This window comes from Larus michahellis, chromosome 2 (assembly GCF_964199755.1).
Source record: "Larus michahellis chromosome 2, bLarMic1.1, whole genome shotgun sequence".
Lineage (NCBI taxonomy): Eukaryota > Metazoa > Chordata > Aves > Charadriiformes > Laridae > Larus > Larus michahellis.
In genome coordinates this window covers 118,272,438-118,298,475 of record NC_133897.1, presented here as the reverse complement: position 1 = coordinate 118,298,475, position 26,038 = coordinate 118,272,438, and the positions used below count along the sequence as shown (strand labels likewise).

The following is a 26,038-nucleotide window of genomic DNA, read 5'->3' as shown; positions in this document are numbered from 1 at the left end:
CTTTGCTTCTAATGTTATTTACTTGAAAGAAGCCCGTATAATATGAAAACATTTATTTCCATGTCTGTACCTTTAAAGTACAAGCTGCTGTAAGGTTTTAAATTCTGCTAAAACCAGAACTTCATATAAGCCCATTTAAAACAACATGATTATAACCAAGTGGAAACACACCTTAAATTGTTGTCATCATTTCTTGATTCAGAAGCTGGATGTTTTCTTGAGTTTTCAGACTGCACACTCTCTGGGGCCTGGCTCATAACAGTATTAGTGCAGGGAGGACTCAGTACACTCTGGGACTCCTTGCAAGTAGTGAAGGAAAACAAAGAAAGGAAGTGTGAGAAGCTACTAGAATTAAAAATCAGAAATACGCCAGGTTTGCACATAAATACTTTGAAGACCCATTCAAATTGAACCATACAAAACTCTGAAGAATAATAAAAACTATGAGAGAGATGAAATTTTGACCAACAACTTTAAAGAAATCTTATGTAAATGAAAAAAAATTCATCATTCCAATGTACATTAAAAAAAAGAAAAGAATCTGCATACTGTCTTTTCCACCGTAGTTACCAAAGCATCAAATAATCTCACCTGAGTCACCTAACAGTCTCATCACCAAATCATTTTTTTTAGTACCTTAGACTCGATTACTGCACAAAGGGAGTTGGGCAAACCCAAGGATTTAGTCCAGTTTTAGTCAAACTTAGAAGCTGTATACACAGCAGGAACCCAACCCTCCTCCCCCACGCCTGGACAGGTCAGCACAGTTATATCTCGTCTTGCTAGAGCAATTCTGCAATGAGTAAGCAAAAGCAAATCAAAGTGAGCTTATTGGAACTCAGAACACTTTTGCAGAATTTTAATGCAAAAGAGAAACATAGTGTTTTTGTAAATAGCTGGCATAAAAAGCTCATTATGTAAAAAATCTGGGAATACTACTTACAGATTCGTCTTGAACAGAAAGTCCAATTGTTTCTGCCACAACTGCAGCCAAGTTAAAAGATGGCTTTGGAACAGGATAGCCTCCTATCCTTGGTTTATCTTTATGAGTAGAAAAAAGCTCACAATAAGTTACACAGACATTATAATATCTTACTCCACTCACACAGATGGTACAAACACAGAACTAAAAATATCACAAATTAAAATAGGTAATTATGGAAATAGTTTGACCTGTGTCAAACAAAAATCATATCTGGAAGTCATAAGTGGAGAAGTGGGAAAAAAAAGAAGAGTTTTCCATGAGAGGAAACTGCTGCATCATCACAGACAAATATGCTTCCAACTTGAGTACAGCTCCCCAAAATTAAAATACAGAAACAAGTCAATGTAAAAATTGTTTGCAAACTCCCAGTCCAGTGCATGAATAGTCTGAGAAAGGCACGTAGAACAGTGATAATGTATGTTTATAGTAAAATGCCTGTGTTGCGTATTTCCTACATGACAGTTGTAATTATTTTTCCTGTGTTTTTATTAGGAAAACAAATAGATGAGTTCGCCTTCTTTCAGGGGTTTAACACTACTCAGTTTATTAAACTGGGGCAAGGTAACATGATGTGAAAGTACAGGAACTACAACCACTACAACTCCAACCTGCACAAGTAATTCCAAAATGCTGATTCTTGCACTCATTTATAGTTAAATACTTCACAGAAAAAGGTCACGGACACAGAAAGTTCTTGTCAAAGAACTGTTTATGGAGAAGGACACAAGACTAAAAGACTTGTACCAATTCACAATTGCAAAAGAGGGAATAATTAACAGAAGCACTTCTAAATGTTACATACTCATGTCAGACAAATGCAATCCTCAGAATATTCTACCTCCTGTACAGCTGGAAAATCAGACATAAGACAACTGGATAAGTTGCCTAAAATATAAGATATCTGCAGTAAGAGCTGTACTGAACTTCTTTTTATTTCTTGACTGTAAGCCCTGATGCTATGCCACTAGATCATGTATCTACGGGCGTTTCAGCAGCAATTCTGCGAGTAAACATAAAACCGTTTTTCTGGCTCCTGTGTTTAAAAGAGATGAACTCTCAGTTGTTGAAGAACCCTCAATTTACAACATTTTTGCCTTATTTTGAATGGAATTAGAACTAAATCTATTAATACACTTACTTGGTACAGGGGACAGTTGTGAATCACAGGTATCCGCCACTAGTATCTCTTCTTCGTGGTGACTGTTCATTTGTGTGGAATACATTGGAATTTTTCCAAACTCTAGGAGAAAATGTAGAAAAATTTTCAGTGAGATTAGGTATCCTGTTGTGATGTTTTTGTTTACATACAGACAATGATCCTGATCTTAAAAGCACTTGAATGTGAATTTTGGTATGTCAGTAGATCCAGCAACCTAAGCCCATCTGATTTTTATTCTGAGGCACCACAATGACAATTAGTCACAAATATTTCATATCAATCCTCTCTCTCACAAGTATGAGCCTAGCCACTCATCCACAAAACAATACTGACACATAATTACATCACTTTCTATACTAACCACATAAAAAGTATGTATTCAATCTATATTTGACCTGCTAATTTGGCAACAAAACTACTTAAGAGTAAACCATCCAAAGGAATAATTTTCTGCATCAGCTAAGGTAATGAAAAGATGAAAACCCTGAGATTTTAATCATGACCAACTCTGTGCCATGTAGTCCTTTCTATCTGGACACCAACAGCTTTTCATAGCTGTTAACTGCGATAAGTATTTACACCTTTTCCTACATATTTAACTTTGGTTTAATTTAGTAGCTCAATTTTTTATTCAGAAAATGGAGTGAAGTAGGTATGTTTAGAAAGGAGAAACTACTCGCAGCACTAAAATTGCATACGCAAAATAAAGGGCGTGCATAACCAACGCAACTTCCTCACCCCACAGTTGTGCTATTTTTATTCTTGGAAAGAAGCTTTTAGTCAAAAGTTATATTTAGATATAATCATAAATTATTTAAAGATATTATTTTTATTCCACAAGATAAGCTAACACATTAAGAGCACGATTGTTTATCGTATTTCCTGTGTATCATTAAAACACAAGCCCGAAGTCTGAAGCTGTGTATAATTAACATACAAGCCCAAATATTTCTTACAGTTAAAATACATTAGAGCTATTTCTATGACATTACAGAATGAAGTTTGGAAATTAAATGTTCACAATATTTCTGGACTTAGACACAAAACAAATGAAAACAGTGTATCACTAACACACAAAAAAAGATCATGTAGCTGCTAGAATTACATATTTACCAGTTTCAGTATTACTTTAATTGCAGAATAATTGCTGAATGCAGCAAAACATTTATTTCACTCTCCACTAGGTGGTGACGTGGCCGTATGCACAAGTCAAACCCTAGCAGATTTTTTTTAGTTAGTTTGGAGTTACATAAAAGATATGGGTTGGAAAACTGTTATATTTTCATGAGTATGTGGATGAAGAAAAGTAGGAGGTTGAGACAAGCTTTCAGCATATCGCTGATATAACAGTTACTGCTGAATACATTTTGCCCCCGACTCATGCATTATAGCGTAAGTCTAAAAAAGCCAAGCCAGAAAAAACACATTTTTTTTTCGTTTTCACCACTTGCAATCAAATTTATATATAATCTTCTTCTTTAGCCCTTAAAAAGATGTTTTAAAATTAATCAAAAAAAAAAATAATACATTATTCTTACCATTGTTGCTTTCTGCGAGTTCCACATCTGGGTGTGTATGTTCTGTGTATCGGATATGCCTGTTCTCTTTTTTTCTTCTCATACGATTAACCACAGAAAACGAAGAAGCCAGAACTGGAGAATCTGGAATGACTCCTCCTTCTAATTCTACTTCTTGTTGCTTTCGCTCCCTGAAGACCAAATTAGGTGGTCAAACAAAACCCCAAGTCAGCAAGATGAAGTGCTTTCATTTCAACAAGCAGGACAATCATGCGGTTCAAGAAAGCAACAATTTAGAAGATACAGCCATCTCAATAACATCACAGTGCAAAAAAGTAATATTAAAACCCAGTTTTCAGACACATCCAACAACAAATTCACTCTTCCTCCTTCAAGCCTAAGAATGGCATACAACCCTAGCTCTTCACATTTGAAGTCAACATTTAACTACTGCACTATGGAAGACTTTCTCTCTGGAAAAAAATAGGGACTGTGGAGTTTCTAGCTTGTCCTCTGAAGCATGTGCTACTTGAATGAAAGAATGCCGAAATGGACAGATTAGTGTCTCTCTCCCTCTATGGAAGTCCCTACATACCCCAAGAATACTGTCTTAAAAACAAAACAAAAGCTTTTGGGCAATTTTAAATGGTAATGAACTGCACTATATTAAAAACAGTCCCTCTCCAAACCATTGGATGATACCTCTTATTCATGTCACGAAGGCCTTCAGAGAGGAGTGTAAAAAGCAACGTAAACCACGTAAAACAAGTAATGAGCATGAAGTTTATTGTCTCTCTTAGTCAGCTCTAACAGCATGTTGCTGAGTCACTATATAAAAATTAGTGTAACAAATAGCTATGTCTTTTCTCTCCAAAAACTCTATCTAGACATAACAAGGAAATAACAACAAAAAAGTGTTAATTACAGTTCCTTTAACTTAAATATAGTCTGTTTAGTACTTAATAAGGGCACTGCTACCTGTCGTATGGTGGTGGTAGAGAGAAATGGAAGAGGCAGTAAAAGAAAAACAGAAGGAAATCTAACTCGGCCTGCTTGGTCATCTTTTTGCAGTAGCACTTTTCCTTATGACTCTCAGGAGAAAACATGGGCCAAAAGATCATTTCCTAACTACAAAGAGAAGGATGTAAGGTTTTGATCTAAGGGAAAAAGAGGAAATGTGGATATATTTCTGCTTGTATTGAAGTGAACCACAAGATCTAATATAAAATAAGTTAATAACATGATGGAGAACTGGAGAAAGCTGCCTGGCTTGAGAAAACAAGCATTCTTGCAGTTAGGCTTTTTACCATGACCAACTTTGAACACTTAACAACAAACGTTGATGCATTGATGCTCTGAAGTCTTGACGAATCTTACTGTGTGATTTTGTAATTCCTCTTTTCTAGCACATTTACAAAGAAAGCAGGATAACTGGAAAACTATATCATCTACTAACAATATCTTAAGAAACAAATCAAAACAAACAGTAAAACAATATATTCATCCAGTTACTTTGCAAACTGAAGTTAGGTCTTAGACTACTCTTTAAATTTACTGGCACACATGGCCTTCTATGACAAATTAGCCTGCCATAAATATACTTTTCTGTACCTTACTTCCATGCAAACCAAGAGGTTAGTTCCTACATACCACCACAAAAAACTATCAAATGAAGAAGGCGCCATACATACTACATACCATAAATATGCAATAAATAATTTCTGAACCATGGAAACATTTATCTGAGACCCCAGAAGACATTTTTGTAGAAATTTCCTTGGTGTTTCCATCCATGGATAATGAAATTCTAATCTGATAAAGGACCAGATAATACAGTTCTAAAATTTCACTGATTTCACCTTTATAAAGGATTCTTAGATTTTTTCCATAAAATATTAAACCTTGATAACAAATACAGAAGACTGCAAAAATACAATTTCATGTCATGCACCAGAAACAATGTTACCTTGCACCTACGTGATGACATCATATTGATCTAAATCGTTCATTCTAAATAAAGTAACATCATGACAGTTTAACCAAAATGACCAAATGCTATATCAGAAACAGCAGGACCATCCTTGTTAATTCCTGGTTATCCACTCAACTCTGCACTCATTTAAATGACCACCTAAGATGTGAAGCAAGTAACTTAGTGTTACATTGTTCGTTCTCAACTTTCCTACAGTGGACAGATATTTTTTACTGGAAGCTAAATTACAAGACTGGGAGCAAACTAAAACATCTGGATGAATCGTTTGGTGTCAGTTTTTTTAATGTTATCTCCCTAACTGCTGTCAAGCTGCATAGGAGAACCATTGCTGAGAAGTCATTCTACAGTGGGAAGCATATAGAAATTTGTTCCTACTTGGTATTAAAAAGGAGTACTCCTAGGGTCATGAAATATATTAATCCAAGAAGATGAAATGCATACAGAAAAAGAAAGGATGATTAAGATGCCAATGATGGGAGACAAACCAAGAAATACAAAGGAACAGGACCACGGTCATTTTGAATGGAATTCTAAGTTGTTTTACTCCTCTACCAAAGTTACTTTCTGACAAAGACAGGAAAAAAAATTACATACAGAAAAAGCCTTACGTATCAAGTTCATACATCCTGTACCATTCCCACCATGCACATATGCAACTTGTCCACAGACAGGGAAAACTGAGATAAGTTTCAGATGATGTCAGACCATAACTACACAAGAAAGGAATGCTACCTCTGCCTTGCACAGTGCACCAAATTTGCATATTAACCACAACATTATATGGCACTTTCTTGCTACCATATCAAATTACAATTTCACAGTTAATTTGTAGCTCATTATTTTTACGGTTTTCTTTCGAAATTTACTATGTTATTTTTTTTCCTTTTTAAAATTGTAAAATTATGATAAGTTTATTTTTAAAAAATACAAGATCCTGGGACTTTTTGACTAGCTGAGAAAATACTTTTCTAAAGTCTTAACCTAGGAGGAAAGAATTGGTAAAGAGTCAACACAGGAATAAAAGAATGAGATGTAAGGCCTTGCTATGTGGTGTTGTGACCAGAATAATCGTGAACAATTATGAAGTTAAACAGAATTTCTATGACAAATTTATCTTTCAGTTTTAAAAAAGAAGGATGTACACAGTTTAAAAAAAGGCAAAAATTCTGTACAATACAAAGATGCTAGTTTTATGTTGTTATAGTGGCTGTAGACTATCTTTTCACAATGTATTATAAAAGAGGAAACTCAAGTTTTAGAGACTTAAAAGCTGATATTTATATTCCCAGGCATTACTACTGAGGAATAGGAGTGGGGGGTGTGTGGGGAAGGTGTGTGTGGGTGTCCGTGTGTGGGTGTGTATAGAATATCCAAAAAAACTCAAAACTTACTCCAACTCCTTCTGTAATTGCTGGAACTGTTCAGTTATCTTTTTATTTTCATCCTGTAAGTTGTTTTTTTCATTCACTGCAATTTATAGAAAAAAAAAAAAGCGAGAAAATCAACGCACACATGTTAACATCATGTGTAATTTTGTCAGGTCCTTTAAGGAAACAACAAATTCTAAAACGTAATATCATACACCTTCTATGGCTTACCAAAATGAATTTTCAAGCTAGTCTTTAAAGAAGTTGTAAATGATGTGTTAGAAAAGGCAAAGGTGTCACAATTACTGGATCATAATATTAGGCCCACACAACCATTAACTACTTTTGTCCGTGTACATACAAGTGAGATTCTGTTGTAAAGATGAATGAGTTGCTCACGCAGCTGCAAGGACAACATTGCTTCTTTAGGCTGAAGACAGCCTATGAAGTATAAAGTAATTAGAATTTGGTTTTAGACACCGAAGTGACCGGCTAATTGGAGAGAACAGAAAAAAAAAAAAAACAATTTCTTAAAAATCAGTTAAATATTTTGTCAGAAATTTTTTATTTACTTTTAATTTCAAATTCATTCTGCCCATACTTCACACAAGCTTATTGCGTCATCTTCAGCCTTTTTTCCATGCTGTCTCAAACTGATGTAGTGATAGCTCCCAACTTTTCTGTTCACTTTAATTTTTATTATCTTATTCTTATTATCATTGTATATTTTACCTTTGCATTATTCTTGACTGAACTTTTTTGCTGCTTGCAGGAAATACATAAGTTGTCATATAGGTCTCAACCCAAACCCAGGGACAGTGTTTGTGTCAGATAGTGTTCAAGAAGATTTGTACCTAATAGGTCCCACCTTGATTTTTAAGGCTCAGAGATTTATTTAAAGATTGGTTGTACCCTGTTTGTTGTTAATCATTAAACTCAAGAATTCATAATATATTTATATAAATATCAAATATTAAAAGTCCTTGAAAAAAGATGTATTTTATATTAGTACAGAATCTAATATTTCTACAATTTAAGCACTCAAAAGCTACTTTTTGTAGCTTTTTGTGACCAGCATTTCCCATATTTAAAATCTCACTGAACATCTGCTTTTTCTTAATCAAGCAAAACAACTAAATGACACAAAATAATTAAATAATGGTGAAGATATCATTACAATTCAAAATCCTGTTCTGTATTTTTTAGCACTTCATACAACCAATCTTTCCAGTCTTTATGAAGACCTTTGTTGTGTCCTGCCTTCATGTCACCTAGACCAGTTTATTTTTTCCTGTCCCTTACGTACAACTTCCTGAGTTCAAAATGAGCTGGCTACAAGCTGCCTGGCATGAAGCAATTCTTTTGTGGCTTCAGAGGGTTATGTGAAGGTTATGGGTTACTGCAGTCAAACTCCAAGACCAACTACAGGACACAAGCTGGAGCCAGGGAACTTCTGTTTGAACTTGCTACTTTGTGATCACCACCAGTTGACTTTTGAAGTCATGGTTTCCTTTGGAAAACTGGCAATCAGTCACTCTACAGCTTTAGCTGTAGGAATAAACAGAAGCAGCCACATTTTATCTACAGTAGCTACTTTACACTGTAAGATTTTCCATGTCAGTATCAACACTTCAATCTAAGGTGAGTGAAATGACTAGTAACTGGTATGTTACGTCTTTTCAGACCTTAGAATTAAGTATCCCGCGACTGAAATTGGGCTTACTAAACACACCATACAATAAATTATATCAAGTTACAGGAATTCAAGAGGAATTAGTTTACAAAATAGTATGTTTTGTCTTCAGACTCTATAGATAAAACTCACTAAGCTCAGTGATAAGTTTAAGATTCTGCTGCCGGATATTTTCAAACTCTTGCTGCTTCTTTCTCATATGTTCTTCGGTTACAGCACAGCGATCACATAATCCTGCTCTTAATCTACAATGAAATTCAGAGAAAAAAGCCTCTCCGTTAAGAAAATATTGCCAAACATGAAGCAGATATCCACACTTAACTGGCCTTTTGAATAATGAGAATGAGAAAATTTCTGGCAACTATGCACACCACCACTGAGTACTGCAGTTTTATATATTGACACAGCAATATTTTGAGATTTATGAACAATCCAATACTACATGTACTAACGTTTGCATAAATGACTGTAGGTACTGGATACTTCTAAAGCAACATGCATTACTTTATTTAAGTGGAGCATGCTATGCCTTGCCACTGAAAGCCTTTGTGAGGTGTCCTACTAAGAGTACTGTCAGATATAAATTACCATTAATTTTAAGTAAAGTTCATTCAAGCAAATACAAATAAGCAAATAATTTCAGTAAACACATTTACTACTTCATCCAAGAAGGATGAATTCCTTCCTATTATCACTGTAATGAAGGAAAGTAATATAATAAAAAGGACAAATACTAAGTTTGCTCTGTAACAAATACCAAGCAAATGTGAAATCCTTTATCTAGACACCAATACTTAGAAGTGGATCTGAAAGTCCATGTGAAGCATCACCTCCACTGTCTCTATCGTTTTAGATCAACTGATTAAAGCATATCTGCTATCATAAGAGGACTTATGATCAGTCCATTTTACTTGACACATTCATTCATCCAATAAAATGTGTGTTCATTTTACAGGTGATAATTGAAGTGTGTTAACTTCTGGTATACAATTAAAAGCTAACAGTATTACCAAAGTAGAAAACCACACTCTAGTTTGCCTGCTAAATAAGAGACCAATTGGTTAAGAGTTCTGCATTGCTGCTGCTAGCACATGGAGCATTAAAAAAAAGCCCCAAAACAAAACACATAACTTTCCAATTACACAGTTGAATATCGGAAGCAAAAGCCATCTTGGTTATTTTAAAATTGTGGAATTAGGGAAAGAGTAAAATACTGGAACATCTCTTCATACTAGCTTATCTGACTAACAGTGTAATAAACACAGTATTATCATCTCCTTGTATTAAACACTTTAAATAGCCTTTTTGTTTTCTGCAATGTGAGAACTTCATCTGCTAAGGGATTTTTCTAATCCACTCTGCAGATGTCTCTCTACCTATGTGGTGTGAAAGTTTATTACCTGCACGGTTACAAGTTTATCCCTAACGCCTTTCATAGAGGAACAGAGTTGGATGCAAAACTTGAGTATCATAGCTCTACAATTTGAGTTAGCACAGGAATGTGGGAAAATAATTTACTATGTAATGATCTCCTATTCCCAGAAAACTTCCGAGAGCCTATTAGCGGTAAATTTAACATACACTTTCTAAAACAGGTATAGTTTTTAAAAGATGAAAAAAATGCACTGTAATTTCATGTCTATTGGTTTTGTTTTGCTATACAGGATTATTAAATTAAGAGGATTACACAGGAACAAATAAGGGAAACGCAGGATGGGTCAAAAGGTGATCATAATGTCTAAGTCCAAAAGAAGGCAAAAGACAGAATCTGTGATTAAATTTAGGTAAAACAGACAACTGGTAAAAAAGACCTCCCCAAATCTGAAAGATTTCCTAGTGAGCTATTTCATGAGTTTTAAAGTGTATTACATAGTTGGCCCTTGGGTTTTATACTAGTATGGCATCTCAACTGATAGCAACCTTACCTCTACAAAAATGGATGGAAAAGAATGTGCTTTAAAATGGCTGTCTGCCTCCCAAGCTGATCAATTTAACTTCTATTTACCTTAACTGAACTAAGCAAGCTAAGCACTTCGAAAATAAGAAAACAACAAAAATTTAATTCAATCACAAGATTCTAAATTCTACACTTTTCTTTAAAACACACTATTTGGATTGTACTGGAAAAGGACTTGTTGACAAAAAAACACCAACAAAGTATCCAGAGCTACTCTGTAAGAGCAAAACACAACAAACCCAAATGCTAAAAGACACAACTTCACCTGTCTTCTAAAACCTTGATAGTGTCATGAAGTGCTTTTTGCTGTTCTCTGAGCTGCTGGTTCTTGGTGTAAAACTCTTCAAGCCTCTCTGCATCCCTAAAATCAAACAGAGAAAAAGTTAGTTCTAGCTTTACATCACAGCTATTAGTTTTTCAACAGAGAATTCTCTCTGGCATGTTTCTTTCATGTTCTTGGGAAATGTGATTATCATCAGCACAAACATTAAGTTGAAGATAAATGAAGCAAGTGTTTTTTGGTAATTTAGAAATGTCTGAGTTACGAAAGGAGCAGCTAGTTTCTAATCCATATTATAGATGAGCTTCTGTTGATAAATCTGATTTTTGCTCAGGACAAAAATTAGAGTTGATGACAGTCAGGGCATAAAAGCTAATAGCATTCAAGCAACAATTCCAGGAAGCTGCTGAGCTGTTGGAAAGCTAACTGGGAGCTTTCATGATCAGGTCATTTTGGTCTTATCTTAGCAGCGAATGCTTCTTGCAGTGTGGCAAACCACATTGGGTTTGTAAAAAAGCTCTGACAAGTCTTTAGATCCATTAGAGGTTTAGTTCCTTAAGAAGTAATTCTCAGAGGCTACAGAACATGGATTCCCGTAATACAAATACGGGGAAGAGAACTCTCTTCCCCAATACCTCAGAAATGGAAGATCTTGGGGCACATACCTTCCTAAAAGCCAGGACTATTCAATTAACACAGAACATTTCCTCCTCAAAAGAGCTAAGGAAAAGTGGTAACATCAACTTCCCAGTTTTAGCTCCCCTTCGCTTTTATTATCAGATCACAATACTGTTTCAAGATGCAAACAACATATGAGCAACAAGCACACGATTTTTTTCTACAAGGAAATTAACATTCGGTAAAACCTAAGCAGCTGTATCTATATAAAATGACAATGACTAACTCATGAGAATTCATTACCAGCACTTCTTTTTACCGTGGAATCCTTTCTGTATCCCATAAAAGTGGGTGTTTGCTTTCAGTGGCCCCGAGATGGATTATTTGAGGAAGCCATGACATTGGCTGCTAAGTACACACACAATAGGAAACTGAAAACGTATTTACTAACTTGTTGATACAATTCTTTTACACAGACATACTTTTAAATTGGCCCTCTCCCTTTAAGACACATTAGTCAAACACATTTTCATATTGCTGGTATTAAGAGTAATACAAAAAATTAATTCTGAAATTTAAGAACAGGTATTTTATTTTTCTGTACTACCATCCAGACCAATATTAGCCTTTTCAGATGCATATACAACATATAAAACAGCTACATGCAAACAGCATGAGGGACTATTTAAAACTTGTACTTTTACTTGGGGATGGCAAAGTGTTAAAGTTCTGTTACCTCAGTTCATTAGCTAAGTACAGTCAGGCCATGGCAAAATTTGAAGTTTGACAAAAGCAGTCCGTATTTTTCCGACGTTTATGGCATTAAAAAAAATCTCATTTATTTCAGTTTAAGCAACTCACAGGAGGCCTAAAATACCAAATTTTAAAATTTTTTCTCAAGTTATCTTTAAGTCATTCTAGGGCATTAAGTAATTCTTAAAAAAAAAAAAAAAAAAAAAGAAAAAACCCCATACACTAATACTCCATGCCTTACACCTAAACCCTGTAAAATGTCATGTTAAGACAGTAAAATAACAGAAAGAACTAGGCTTTTTTTTTTTCCCTCAATAATTCCAATGCACTTGATAAACATGACAGACGTTTTTGGCTATGAAGGCACTGTGCATAATGAACGATCTCTGACCTAGCATTTACAAGTCATTAGCTCCAATGGTGAAGTGGGATACAAAATAAGGCACTCATTGTCAGATGATTACCAAGTCTGAAATACTAAACCTCAGGTATTCAGATGCACCAAGGAGAACAAGACCTCCTATGTAAGAGTATTGTATCTACAATGTGGTAATTGTAGAAAGATTCCAACAAAAAATAATTAAACCATTCGGTATGTGTCCAGTCACATCACTACTAATATTTATCATCTAGAAAATTAACTGATCAATTTAAGTTTTCAGAACATGGAAGCAACTCATAACACTCCAGGTTAAGTTAACAATAACAGCAAGAGATAATTTCACGCTTTTAGATAAAAAATGAAATAACTACTTCATTTATGAATTATACATAAGAAATAACAAGATGTTTAATTGATTTTTTTTTCCAGGAAAGTAAGTGTAGCCTTTGAGTATAAAGCATAACACCAAATATTTGCTAATTGAAAGTCATCTAATAACTTAATACAATTTCATCTACTAACATAAATATATTCCTTGTGATACTGCAATATCAGTCTTAATTTTCATAAAGCTTATCTTTAAAATGTAAGCAATGCATATGCTGTTTGGATTTTAATGAAAGATCTGACAACATTCCATGACACCCTGAACACCCGATCTTGATAAAGTTCATATGAATTCATATTGCCAATTGACTAAAAATTCACCAACAGACCAAATAAGCAACTGGACTCTATTGCCACTTTTTTTTTTTTTAAAATAGTTTGTGAACTCTTATGCACCATTAAACAGCAGCTGCAAATAGCATACACTGTGTTCTACTAGTGATGGAGATTGAACAAGATGCCATTCAAAAGCTCACAATCCTTGATCCCGAGGAGCAGGTGTATATGTGGGGAAACAGGGAGTTAGCCACACAGGTACTCTTGGGATCGTAAACCCTGCTGTAGGTTTGGTGAATTGCACCTGCTCACAGGCATTTGAGTGACACCGTGCAGACAAAAGTCAAAACCATAGGCAATTATCTATAGCTTTCACAGATGAGATCTGTTATGAATGCAGCTGAAGCGTTAGTAAATGCAACATTGCACAGGCTCAAAGTGCTACTGTGGATTATAAAATGCCAGGAGGACAGAGGATATTTAACTGAAATAAGAAAAACAAAAGCTCAGGTTTGAGCACTACAAATGATAAACACAATCCAAAAAGACCTCTAGGGAAGAGAGCAACACAGGCATAACGTAACTGAAGGCAATTTCTTCCAAAAGCCTAGTGAAAAGAAATAGGAACAATTTTCCTGGAAGTGAGACAGTTATAATTACAGAAGAACAATTATAATAAAAGACGACAGCAAGTTAAGGATGTACTGTTGTACAATCATTTTATACTGGAAAAGCCAGTATCGTTATAAGATGCATTTACATACTTCATGTTACAGGAAAAGGAAAGATGGATTGCACTAGAGAAAATTGACTTCTACGGAAAGAACACCTTTGTTTCCCTCACACCCAGAAATACAGGCACATCAGGGAGTTTAGACAATAATTGTCAAAAATGCTTGAGAATTGCTTGAGTTACTATTGTATAAAAAAGCATGCGATGACCTCATTTTTCTAGACTCTAGGAGCATTATTTCCTGCTTATACAATTCAAAAAAAGAGATAACTAAAAAACCTAACAGGAATGAATGAGGAAGACTGACTAGATGATGATAGAAATGTTAATTCTGAAAAAGCACAGACTATGCTTGAGAGCACTGCGGCTACACTTTAAAACTAACATTGTATATCTTTGGCTTCAGATGGCAACACTGGAAATGCAAATATGGAGTATTTTTTCTAATTTTAAGAAAAATTTAGTGTCTTTAATGTATCTAATATAATTATATTGTTTTCCAAAGTGAAAAAAATCAAGTAATTTATTTTTATTCCTCATACACAGAACTTTATAAAGTGCAACTCATAATACAGGTCATATATAATAGTAACATTAATATTAATGTAATTAAACCTGAAGTAAAAATTTAAATAATCACATTAGAATATCTCTCATCATTTAATTAAATATGGTTTTAGTCAGAAGGCAAATAAAAGCTGATTTATGCTGTAAATACATATTGTGATTCTACTGTACATGTAAATCTTGTAATTCAGATTTTCCCCCCGTATTGCTTCTATGAGCAGAACTAAAAATTAATAGCAAATAACGACTGCAAAAGATCTAACATATGTCTTGAAAATATAAGAACTGAGTGAAAATTAGTGAAGTTATTATCAGAATCTTCACTGAATAGCTGAAAGCTGAATTAAGGCACACCACCTGATACTAAAGGCAATTTGGCTTGTTGTCTTGTTACTTACTTCTCTTTTACAGATTTGACCTCAATTTTAAAATGTCTTCCTAATTATCTTTTGTATTAGAAATGTCAACATACTGATAGGCATCCTAAAAATACCATAGATAAGAAAACCTTACAAGTTATTTGTTCAAGGAAGGCAAACCTACTGTTCTGGCCACACAGCCTATAAAGAGATCTATGTATATCTTTAGATGACTTCAGCTGAATTATTAAAGCGAGCAGAGTTTTGTACACGTCTGAAGGAAGAATCCATGAAACCTCAACTGATCTTACAAGAATCGCAGCTCGTTAACGGTACTCAGACTCTCCTTTAATAAATTAGACCATTAGGATGAATACTTACAAGCATCTTTCCTTTTTCAACTTAGATATTTTCACCTGTAAGCCTGAAAGTAGAAAGAAGAAAACACATGTTATAGAATTCTGATTCAAACAAATGACTAAAACAATAAACTAACTCTCCTTGTGCCAATGACATCCGCAGAAGAGAGAAAAAGTGTCACTAATTTGGAAAGAAAATGGTTCTTTCTGGACGTCTTGAGTATTTTCTACAAGATCTTGGAAACAAATATAGCTATTATGATCTCTAGGAAATAGGAACTTCCTAAATAAACATGCAGGTTCCCACTTAAACAGGTATAAAAACACCTTTGTAGAAAACCACGCACATGAATACCAAGCACTGTCAAGATATTTTCATTGACTATGCCTACGTAAGTAGCATAAAATACTGTGTACACATAAATGGGTAATACTACACTTGAAATGTAGCATCCAACCACTGAACTGAAAAATGTATTGCAATGTATACGCCTAAAGGAAACATTAAAAATACATAATTCAAAGCTTTAAAGCACAGAAGAGCAGCATACTTTATTGGAGGCATGCTACCAGACCCTCTCAGCCAAAGCTTCTTTGGAACACCTTAAGGTGAACCGAGGAACAGTATTTCATGTCACCCTTCTCCCGGCCAGGCCCACACGCTCCTAAACGTCTCTTCTGTGCACACGTAAAAAGGTTTGCAAATACAACTGATGCTCTTGGCAGGAGTGGCCAGCTGGCAGCCTAGGGGCTAGCCAGCAGTCCAGTCAATCAGCTTGCGAGGTTTTTGGGGTGTGTATGTGCACAGGGGCAGGCAGATAAAGGTGCTTTAAGTGGGGCACAGTTTAACAAGCGGGATGCAGTGCCATGGAAATTTACGTGACACTACCCACACACAAGCTGGCCGTTCCTACACCAAATAAATGGTCAGAAATCAGACTCCAGCGGTATAATATTTTCTTAAATACAAATCCAGTACTGATTTTTGTATGACATCAGAAAGTAACATCACATCTTTTTTCTTAACGCCATATTTTCTCCAAACTATTAAAAGTTGTGAGCAACTTCAGTCTGAATACAAGGTGTCTTGTGAGTTTTCTTGCAAAAGCCTTAGTCATTTAGGATAACAGGATAAACTTATGAAACCAGAACACTTCTGACAACTTTGAATTGTCAAATACCCAATACTACATCTTACTCCAGAAAATGTAGGTCAAGGCAGTTAATAGACTTCTTTTTTCCTCTCTCCCCTGCCACACTCAACTGCGAACAGCTCAAAGAGGAAAACTACTTGCTTGAGAAGGTTCACTCTTCAGGCCACTTATAAGGTAACAGTCAGGCCAGCCAGAGCCTCAGCGAAACCATGCCACAGACTACCAAGATGCCAGTGAGACAACGAGATAAAAATGCACAGAGACTACTTAAAAACCCAAGTTCTTAGGAAATATAGCAGGATTTCTTTTATCTCTAAGTCTTCAACACCTGTGAGATGTTATGTTCTATCACGCAGATCAGCACAGAAAGAGGGTTTATTTTTTTTAAGTAGTTGCTATTCATCAAGTCAATTAGGCATCTGCAATTAGAACCCCTATAAAGTGTGCTTTAATGCTGCTCCACACCCATCGGAAGGAATGAAGCTGCACAACAATGCATCTCCTGTATGAACAGGTAGTCTGTTCAGCAAGTATTTAGGATTCTAACATTGGCAACCTGAGCCACAAATTGAAGAGGCAGCGCTCAAAAGGCCCAGTACTGTGCTACAGGTAACACTATCTCCCCTCTCACCTGAATTCAGGAGGAACCAAACTAGTTACTTAAAGGCTGCGTTTTTTCTTAATTCAAATGACTGCAATGAGAAGGCAGGAAAATTGTTACATTTATACAAGAGCATTGAATTTCTACATCGGGTGTAATCTCTGCCTTTTGCTTTTACCGAGCATGGGGAGGTTTTAAGCATGCTCATTTAAAGAGCTTTGCTTTTTCAGATTTCCTTATTTAACACTCCTGATTCAATTTTATTTTTCACACAACACTTCTATGGAATAGACAAGCTGTAGACTGTACAAATCTACATTACCTAAAGCTCTTAAGTACTTTAGTAAATGACACGCTGTCCCTGTTAAAGTGATGGGGACTTTCTTGAAACTATTATTAGGCAGATTAGCTAAATGCACAATAGTCTTTTATGAAACTTGCAACCTGATTAGACTACGTATCTGTAATATTTCAATTAATGGCTATGACAATTTCTGTTCTGAGGAATTTTCAAATGCATTAAATGCACTTTCTTAAAACTGACAGTGCCTGGGAAGACTGCAGAATCTTTATCGCTAAAGTTTTCCTGGAACAGGTTGGACAAGCTTCTGTCAGCAATGACACAGACATAATCCTACCTTAAGGGTATAGAGATGGACTAGATGACCTCCTAGGATCCCTTCAAGCTCTGCTTTCTATAATTATTTACTTTTGAGGAGCTTCCAGTCATCTATCAAGGAGACTGCTTTCCTCATAATTTTCTCTGCATCTATGACTACAGTTTTTTTTCCAATTGATATCTTCTGCTTTTCAGAGGTAAGGAATAATTGAAAAAAACTAGGCTACTTCTATACAAAACTCTCCTCACATTTCTATGCCAAAATACGTTTCTTTTTAGTATAGAGTTTAGATCTGAATTCATCCTCTGCAACCATGTTGATAAGACCCAGATGCAGCAAGCATCCATATAATTATTTTGAGCTAGCTGCAAGTATTAATACCTGCAGAAATTACTCACTTTATGAACAGTATTACTAAATTCCTTTCTAATTTGTGAGCACTGTGCAAATATCCCACACATTCTACAGGTAGGAAATAAAAGTAAGTATAGTTTTAATGACCATTATTCTGAGTTGCTGAGCACTTCTGAATTCCATGAGAAGTCAACTGACATTGACCATGCCCAATGTCTCTGGAAACTGGGTCGTTAAATAATGAATTTGAGAGAACATGATAGCTATTTTGTCTGAAGAGGGCCAAATTTGGGAATTTTTTGCAAGCAATCAATTTAGAAGAACAGGAAGCTGTGTTTGTTTAGCTAACACGGTGGAAAAACACACCTTTCACAATACAGCAATATAAAAATTCAATAAAATTAATTTCAAACTATGAGTTTGAAGTATTCTCTCATGTATATTCTCTAGATATATAAATATTATAACTTGTATAATATGCCTGACCATTTCAAGCTCATGTGTCAAAAATCATACTTTTCATAGATTTGTAATAATAAATAAGAAAAATAAATAAATAAATAAGAATTCCACCATTACAGTGTTCAGTACCTCGTGCACTATACATGTAAAAATCTTTTTCTCCAACTAACTTTCCCTTAATCAGCCTTCCACCATCTTTAAAATAACTTTTTGCTGACATTTAGATTGGAAACTCATGAGTCAATTTTAATTCTTATTTATAGACTTCAGCAACAAGCAAAGTCCAGGCAAGCCTGTGTTTGATGTTTCTAAAATATCTTCCAGTACCATTTTCTATAAGAGGATCCCCACCTTTTGAAAAAATTAACTATCCTTCAGGCATGTCTTTGATGTTATCACAGAAGACCTAATTTTACCTAACACGGTGTGGGACATACTGACAAAGGGCTAGGCATGAAAAAGACTGCCTAGTGGCAAAATTATCTGGCCACACCCAGCATGCATTCTAAAGAGTATCTTCACTTGCATAAAGAAAACCAAAACTTCAGAATCACGTGCTGCACATCCCGAGAAACTAGAGAAAGGGTCACTTAACATTACCCTCTACATTAGAGTTTTTTGTTTGTTCAGTTTTTGTTGTTCAGACATGCCACAGATTGCCAGATCCCATTCTGTCAGTACTTCCGCATTTATCTGCAGTTGACATCACACCCACTCTGAAAAGAACCATTTAAAAAAAAAGAACTCATAAAAAACAATTAAGATTTTTTGTGTGTGTTTTGGGACACAATATAAAATCGTATTTCATATGGTTATACATACTTTATTTTAATGTAACAAAATGCTAATATCTGGTACATCTTTCCTTTCAGTTGCCAAATTGATAGAAGTTTTTTTGTTTGGTTGATTTTTTAAAAAATTACTAACACAAAGCGTCAAGGTGCAGTGCTGTAAATTGTTGAGTCAAGACTTTCAGTGGGAGGTATGAAACATCTAGAGATTATAAAACAATCCTCCACTGTTCTTGAAATTAAGAAGTGATGATATAACTGGACCTGGAACTATTTTGAGGCTGGTGGAAATGACCAAGGCCACTGGAATGGTCTGGCTACAAAGATCCACTTGCATGACTAAAGCTCTTAAGTCATAAATACTCACCTGCTTTTATTCCAGCCTAATATAAATACTATTTCATGCATAAGGATATGCCTGTTAGAAGATTCAGTCAAATACTGTTCTAATTCCACCCAAAAGAATGGATAGTGTGATTTAAGATTAGCAGAACAAAACCTTAACTTCTTATGAAGTATTTTTTGCAAAATATTTTTATGAATACTACTTGTAAAACAATATTATAGTAAGAATATGAGGTGCAATAATTCATCTTTACTTTGAATGTTATTAATTTCCTGTACTACTGAAGAATGAGCTTACACTAACAGTCAATCCATAGTAAAACTGATATCACAGGTCACAAAATACAATGTAAGAATAAGCAACTTATTGTAAATTTTCTTGATAAAATTTAGAACACTAAAAACTGAAGAAATACTTTTCACTTCAGTCATATTAATCTGCAGTGGTATTTTGCACAAGTTAGGGGAAATAAACAATGCAAACCATTTTAATGTATCTGAAGTAACTAAACCCAAAGTCAAAAGAAAAAAGCAAAAAAATTCCTGAATGTCTACATCTCAATATTCCCTAAGCACACAGATCCCATGTAACATTGTGTTACTTTTTCTTCACTGACCTAGCAAATAATTTATACTTGATAGTTTAAATCTAATCCTGTTAAACCAGGCTTAGGAGGTCAACCTGTAAGGATCATTTGTAATCATCCAGTCCAACTATCTGCATAAGACATTAAAAATCTATTTAGTTCAGTGCAGATGGAGTGGTACTCTGGTTCAAAGTTTTTCTGTGGTAACAGACAGCTTTCTGCTGACACAAACTTTAGCAATTTACCTTGTACTTCTTTATCATGACATTCTTTTAGTTTGGACCACAATTCCTTGAAGAAATCTCCTGTAGGTTCTGCAGAACTAGGGCTCCCACAGCTTCCTCCAGATGCATTCATCTTGCTTTTTTCTGCTCCCAACTTGACTTATTTGCAGAACTGGCTCACTCTCACACCTTAAGTTTTAAATTACATAGTTATGAAGCTGTTTCTGAAGACAGGTGTATGCCTGTAATGACAGATCGACAACACTTAAGTTTGCATTTATCAGAGTATAACTTGCAGCCATGGGTAAAATACAAAGGTTACTGCCTGTCCTTGTGGAGTTGTATTTACATACTGACATTCACCCTGAAAGCATGGAAGATGCTAAGTATTTTGCTACAAATAATTATAAACTGACAGATTTCCCCCCGCCTTAAACAGCTATCAACTTAAAATTAGATTAAGATGCTTAGCAGTCTATTTTTTTCCTATGTAAAGCTGCAGTTAAACAGAATTCCCATTTTCCCAGAAGTAACCCATGCTTCCAAGATCTGGCTGTCAGCAAAAGCTTTATCAGAGATGTATTTGTGTATAAACATAGATTCAAGTGACATCCTTCTGCAAAGAAAAGCTCATACCCCCTTGAAGTCATGGTGATTCTACATTGAAATGACTCCCACTCCCTGATGAAAAGGAAATAAGAGAGCAATCTCGAAATTTATAACCCAAAACATTAGTATTTGAGGAGAACTATCAAAGTCAGACAGCTCTGTCTTAAAAGCCAGACTGCCTACACAACTCAGAACAATCTTACCCATAATTCTTATTTGTTTTGAAGGGTTTCTTAGCACAGATGATGCCCTCGGGTAAACTACAGGGGAAGTATGGTACTCAGATCTGGGTCTGAGCCAAGGTAAGACTCAATTCTATTGGCACTGGGTATCCAATATTGAAACACTCACATAATCACTCTCTGTCCTCCAGTTCCCTGTACGTGAAACTGGACATTCTAAGTTCTCCCCATTTTTATGTTGTCAATTTTAAACAAACACTTTTGAGCAGGGACTGTGTCATTACCAGGTGGACATAGCTATCTCTATTACCCTGTAATATAAATTACAATATGAAAAAAAATATCTACCGTATTTTGTACTGTTCCTAAAGTAGCAGCCTACGCAAACAAACCACAATTTGCCTAAATAAAAGGAGGAATTTGCTTTCAAATTTTGGAGGGACAAATTATAGTTGTAGTTCAGACAACACGAGGTCTACAATCAGTCAAGAAGCTGCATTTCCTATCTTGAGAGCCTTCAAGCAACTTAGAATATCTGAATGTAGCTACTGGTTTAGCAGGGCCCCTGGACTGAACATGCTAAAATGTTCAGTCCAGTGGTCAGTGACCTAGTGTAGGGCCTGGAGGCCTTGGTTCCGGTCTCCTTTCTCATATCTCTGTGCACAGTCTTAAGCAAGTCGCTTTTCTTTCAGTCTGGCTTTCTTTAAAATGGAATAAAAATAATGGAATAAATGGAACAAAGCGTTATTCTCAACAACACAGGAACACTTGAACTTTATGTTTTCTATAGCAAAAGGATACTTAAACGCTACAGTAATGGAGCTGACAGAACCCTCAGTAACCATTAGGTAGCTCCATATTTGCTTTAACATGCTCTGTCCATAGAAAACTCAGTGCCCATTTCAGTACCTGGTTTCAAGTTAGCAAATGTTCTGATATTAAGATAAGTCCTTAATAGAAAATAAAATTACCTTTTCAAATTAGCAATGCCTACAATTCTTCAGCGGAAGTTGAACAGTAATCTGCTTGCATCTTTGCAGCTGAAATGCTCCACTTTGTGTGCAGTCACATTAAGCCATCTTACAATGCTTCTTTGTGGAACTGATTGCCTAGTGACATTAGGAATGTCTTTTAAACTCTTGCTTTTCTACCTTCAGCAACAGATATCTCAGAAACCATCTTTTTCTCTGTCAAGCACTAGGGCACTGAAATCAACAAACTTGCCCTCCCTTACTGCCTTAGAGTTGAGTATGTCAGATGAATCATTTTAAAGAAAAGGGCATCTAACTGTAGAATTAGTAAAGGCTGCCCCTGTGGTTTTGTTTTGGTTCTCCTCCCCCCCAGGACGACTGTAAGAAAAAAATGCACAAAACTTGCTCAGAGTTTCTGCAAATTATTAGCACGTCAACTGAATACAAACAGGGGAAAGAAAGAGCAATGGGTTTTCCCAAGCTTCATCTGCTTCAAGATCCCAAAATGATACATTGCTTTCTACAGGTGTTCAACCTGCCTTCAAATAGAGGCCCCCCAACAACTGTTCAAGTAGTGCCTTTGACAGGTCTGGGCAGTTGCACAGGTGTAAAAAGACGCTCAGTGATGTCAATTTCTTAGCTTAAGTCTCCAGTCCTAAAAAAGGATTTTCCAGTCCTTAGGGAAAAAAACTGCCAGAGCTGGATGTACAGATACTTGCAGGTAGGGAGACAACTGGAAGATGCCTGAGGAGCAGCCTGGAAGCACAATGCCAGCCCCTCTCCCCAGTGTCCTGCTGCTGTATGGAGGCAGGGACGGGGCTTTGCTCCTCTCCTCCCGACTGACCCTTTCGCAGAACAACCTAAACATTTCTATTTTCCTCTTCTTACAACCACCAACTCCCGCCGGCACGGTAAGACTTCACGCAGCTTCACAGACGAATGCCTTCCTACACACGCCTCCATCAGCACTGGCAGCTGCCACCGATAAACCACTGAAACTGCTTATCTGTATTTATATTTCGCTGACAGGAACACGTTGCCTCTCTGTGTTTCCTGAGCCCCTGACTAACATCAAAAAACCTGAGCACCAGCTGCTCCTACAAACTCGGCTCTCCTGTACCTCCCAGCGGTGATTTTTTAATTTTTTTTTCTGTCTTTCACTTTCCCTTTCCCCAAACACCATACAGAAAACTCACTCGTAACACACGCCGGGCTGCTCTGAGAAATCCCGCCGTCGCCATCGCCTGAGATGCCCGGGCGGGGAGCGACCACCCCCGCCTCAGCCGCTCCAGCTTCCCGACAGCCTTCTGTCACGCCCAGCAGCCCGGGCGGCAAAGGAGGGGTCGGCCATCTCCCACCCGCCCCTTCTCCCCAGCAAGACCGGCCGCACCATCCGAAACGTGAGAGAACGGGCAAACGCGGATCGCTCCCCCGTCCCGCCCCCTCCCCGGGGGACTCCCGGCGGACGGACGGACAGCGTTTGCGACGGGACGCGTGTGGCCGGTGACAGAGGGGGGCGGCCCTGCTGCCGGCGCGGAGCTGCGGCGGGGCCCGTCCCCGCGCGGGCGGGGCCGTTACCCAGGCGGCGGCGGCGGCGGCGGTGAGGCGAGCGCGCGCCGTTACCTGGTTGGCTGCCGGCCGCTCCGCGCGAAACGGCGGGAAAAGGGAAAGCCCCGGCCGCGCGCGCCGTCCCTGCGGAGAGAGGTGGGGCCCGGGTAGTTCTCGCGAGGCTTGCTGTCGGCTCTCGCGAGAGCGGGGCGGTGAGGGGCTGCCCTCCTGACCCGGCCGTTGAGGCGGTTTCCTCCGCCCGGCGTTCAGGTGACAAGGGCCACGCCATTTCAAACCCTCATCGCCTCCGTCAGGCGTTGTCCTAGCCTTGTCGTCTGCCGTGTGTCTGGCCTGGCATTTGGGATTTCCAAAGAGAGCAGCCAGAGGAAAGCCGAGGGGACGGGCGAATCTGGCCTTGGGTGACACGGTTAAGCATGGCAGCCGCAAAGCATTATGGAAGAGCCAAGGTGTGTGCAAGAGGGTGCATTAACGTAAATGCTGCCCATAGAGGGGGAGCCTACCTGAAAGAAAGTATTGCTGGTTTAGATGTAGAGGGTCTTTGAAACTCCTGTGGCCTTGCTAGCATTCGGGCTATGCTGCCAAATCTACCTTTTCCACAGGATTTGTGGTCTGCTGACAGCTGAGTTTACACACAGAAGTTAAGATGTATTTGCGTGCTTCCCTCCATCCCCTCCCCGCCTTGATCTTAACAGATTCCATGGGTTTGTATTTTAGCGTACGGTAGAACAGCCTAGAGCGTATTTTAATGTTTTGTGTGAGTATGAAAACGTCTAGGCTCATATAGTTAATACAGCATAAGGTAGCTGAACTTTTGTGTCACTTTTGAGATTTTTACCAACGGAAATTTTTTGCCCAAATTGCAGATAAATGTTCTTTCATTCATTGGGACCAACCCTGCTGTCTGCCATGAGATAAGCCGCTTGATTTTTAGTTTGTAGTTCTCTTTAGTAATGAAAGAGAAACAAAACACAGCTTTTCAGCGTTCTGCATTCACATGATTCCGCTGTACCATTTTGGTATGCATAGGAACACTTGCAGAGACAGCTTAGTGGCATTATTAGAGGACACAACAGTGATAAGTTTGCAAGGGCCAGTGCTGCAAACCACATGCTTTCTAGATTATTAATAGCGGTATGAAAAAAGATAGATGTTCAGGTATTCTAATAACTGTTAGTAACAGCTCCTTCTTACCCTTGTTATGTTACTCAGATCTTCAGAAAGTATCATAAATATGGAGCTACAGCGTAAATAAAACTGAATCTGAAATACTATTTCAACATTTCTGAAGTATTTTGAAATACTGTCAGACAGGAGTACAAGATGACTCATGACTAAGCAGGCTTTAAATCTGTTGTTCAGCTTTGTTGAAAATACTCTTGGTTTCCCATCAAATGTGTACCTTGAATTTTGAAGTATTGTGAAAAATCTTGGTAACTTTTCTGCACATTCCTCACCATTGTATAACCACTTATGTTTCAACTAAAATAAAATTAATCCAATGTTCAGTAACTCAGGAGCAGATTACTTACATCATAAGCTTGATCCATTATCATATCAGTACGCATATGGTAGAACTAAAATGAGCTACGTCTTATGGAAGAAAACGGCTATAATAGGTTGGAGTAGATACTCCAATCTTTTTAAGTAATTGTTGGCAGCTTTTTATTCTACTTTTGAAACTTATATAATCTAAAAATTTTTGATGTTGGAAAGTAACAATTTCCTTGGAGTTAAGAGAAACAGATGACTTAAATATATACACAGATCTGATAAGTAGCAATAAAATAGCCCTCTCGCTGATTGTTCAGGTATTTTACTGTAAACTGGACCTTTCTTTCTATTTATTGGAAGCACTCTGGAAAATAATGATGTTGTCATCCATTTTATTTCCCAATAAATTGTGTGAGCAGTTTATTCTCTTGTTCTCTCACTTTGAACTTTACAGCAATATAAATCCATTGACTTCTACAGTGTTATCTACTCAACAGTAAGTGATAACGGATTAAGACCAACAGTTGAACTTTATCTCCCTTCCAGATTTATTTGATTTCATGTATTCAGTATAATCACATACTTGGCCACTAATTACTGCATAGATCCCTGGCTCATTAAATGTACTAGAAAGCTACTGAAGAGTCTGATGTTCCACATTTACTTATATTGGATGCGTTAAGCTGACTAGTC

The 26,038-nt window shown here is 36.9% G+C and overlaps 1 protein-coding gene across 3 annotated transcripts in view; it reads right to left on the bottom strand.

Moving 5' to 3' along the window:
• Positions 1-23,990, bottom strand: part of RBBP8 (RB binding protein 8, endonuclease) — a 38,697-nt gene extending 14,707 nt beyond the window's left edge. The window contains exons 1-11 of one of the 3 annotated variants that reach the window (XM_074576824.1): positions 23,482-23,881; positions 22,286-22,423; positions 20,545-20,765; positions 15,408-15,450; positions 10,937-11,032; positions 8,847-8,959; positions 7,046-7,121; positions 3,683-3,852; positions 2,124-2,225; positions 944-1,041; positions 172-299 (exon numbers count right to left, since the gene is read on the bottom strand). In XM_074576824.1, coding sequence (XP_074432925.1) covers positions 172-299; positions 944-1,041; positions 2,124-2,225; positions 3,683-3,852; positions 7,046-7,121; positions 8,847-8,959; positions 10,937-11,032; positions 15,408-15,450; positions 20,545-20,656 — 938 coding nt within the window. In that variant the 5' untranslated portion in view covers positions 20,657-20,765; positions 22,286-22,423; positions 23,482-23,881. Of the gene's footprint in view, positions 1-171; positions 300-943; positions 1,042-2,123; positions 2,226-3,682; positions 3,853-7,045; positions 7,122-8,846; positions 8,960-10,936; positions 11,033-15,407; positions 15,451-20,544; positions 20,766-22,285; positions 22,424-23,481 lie in introns of all 3 variants that reach the window. The other 2 variants (XM_074576825.1, XM_074576823.1) reach the window with 2 other exon arrangements.
• Positions 23,991-26,038: the final 2,048 nt, after the last annotated feature.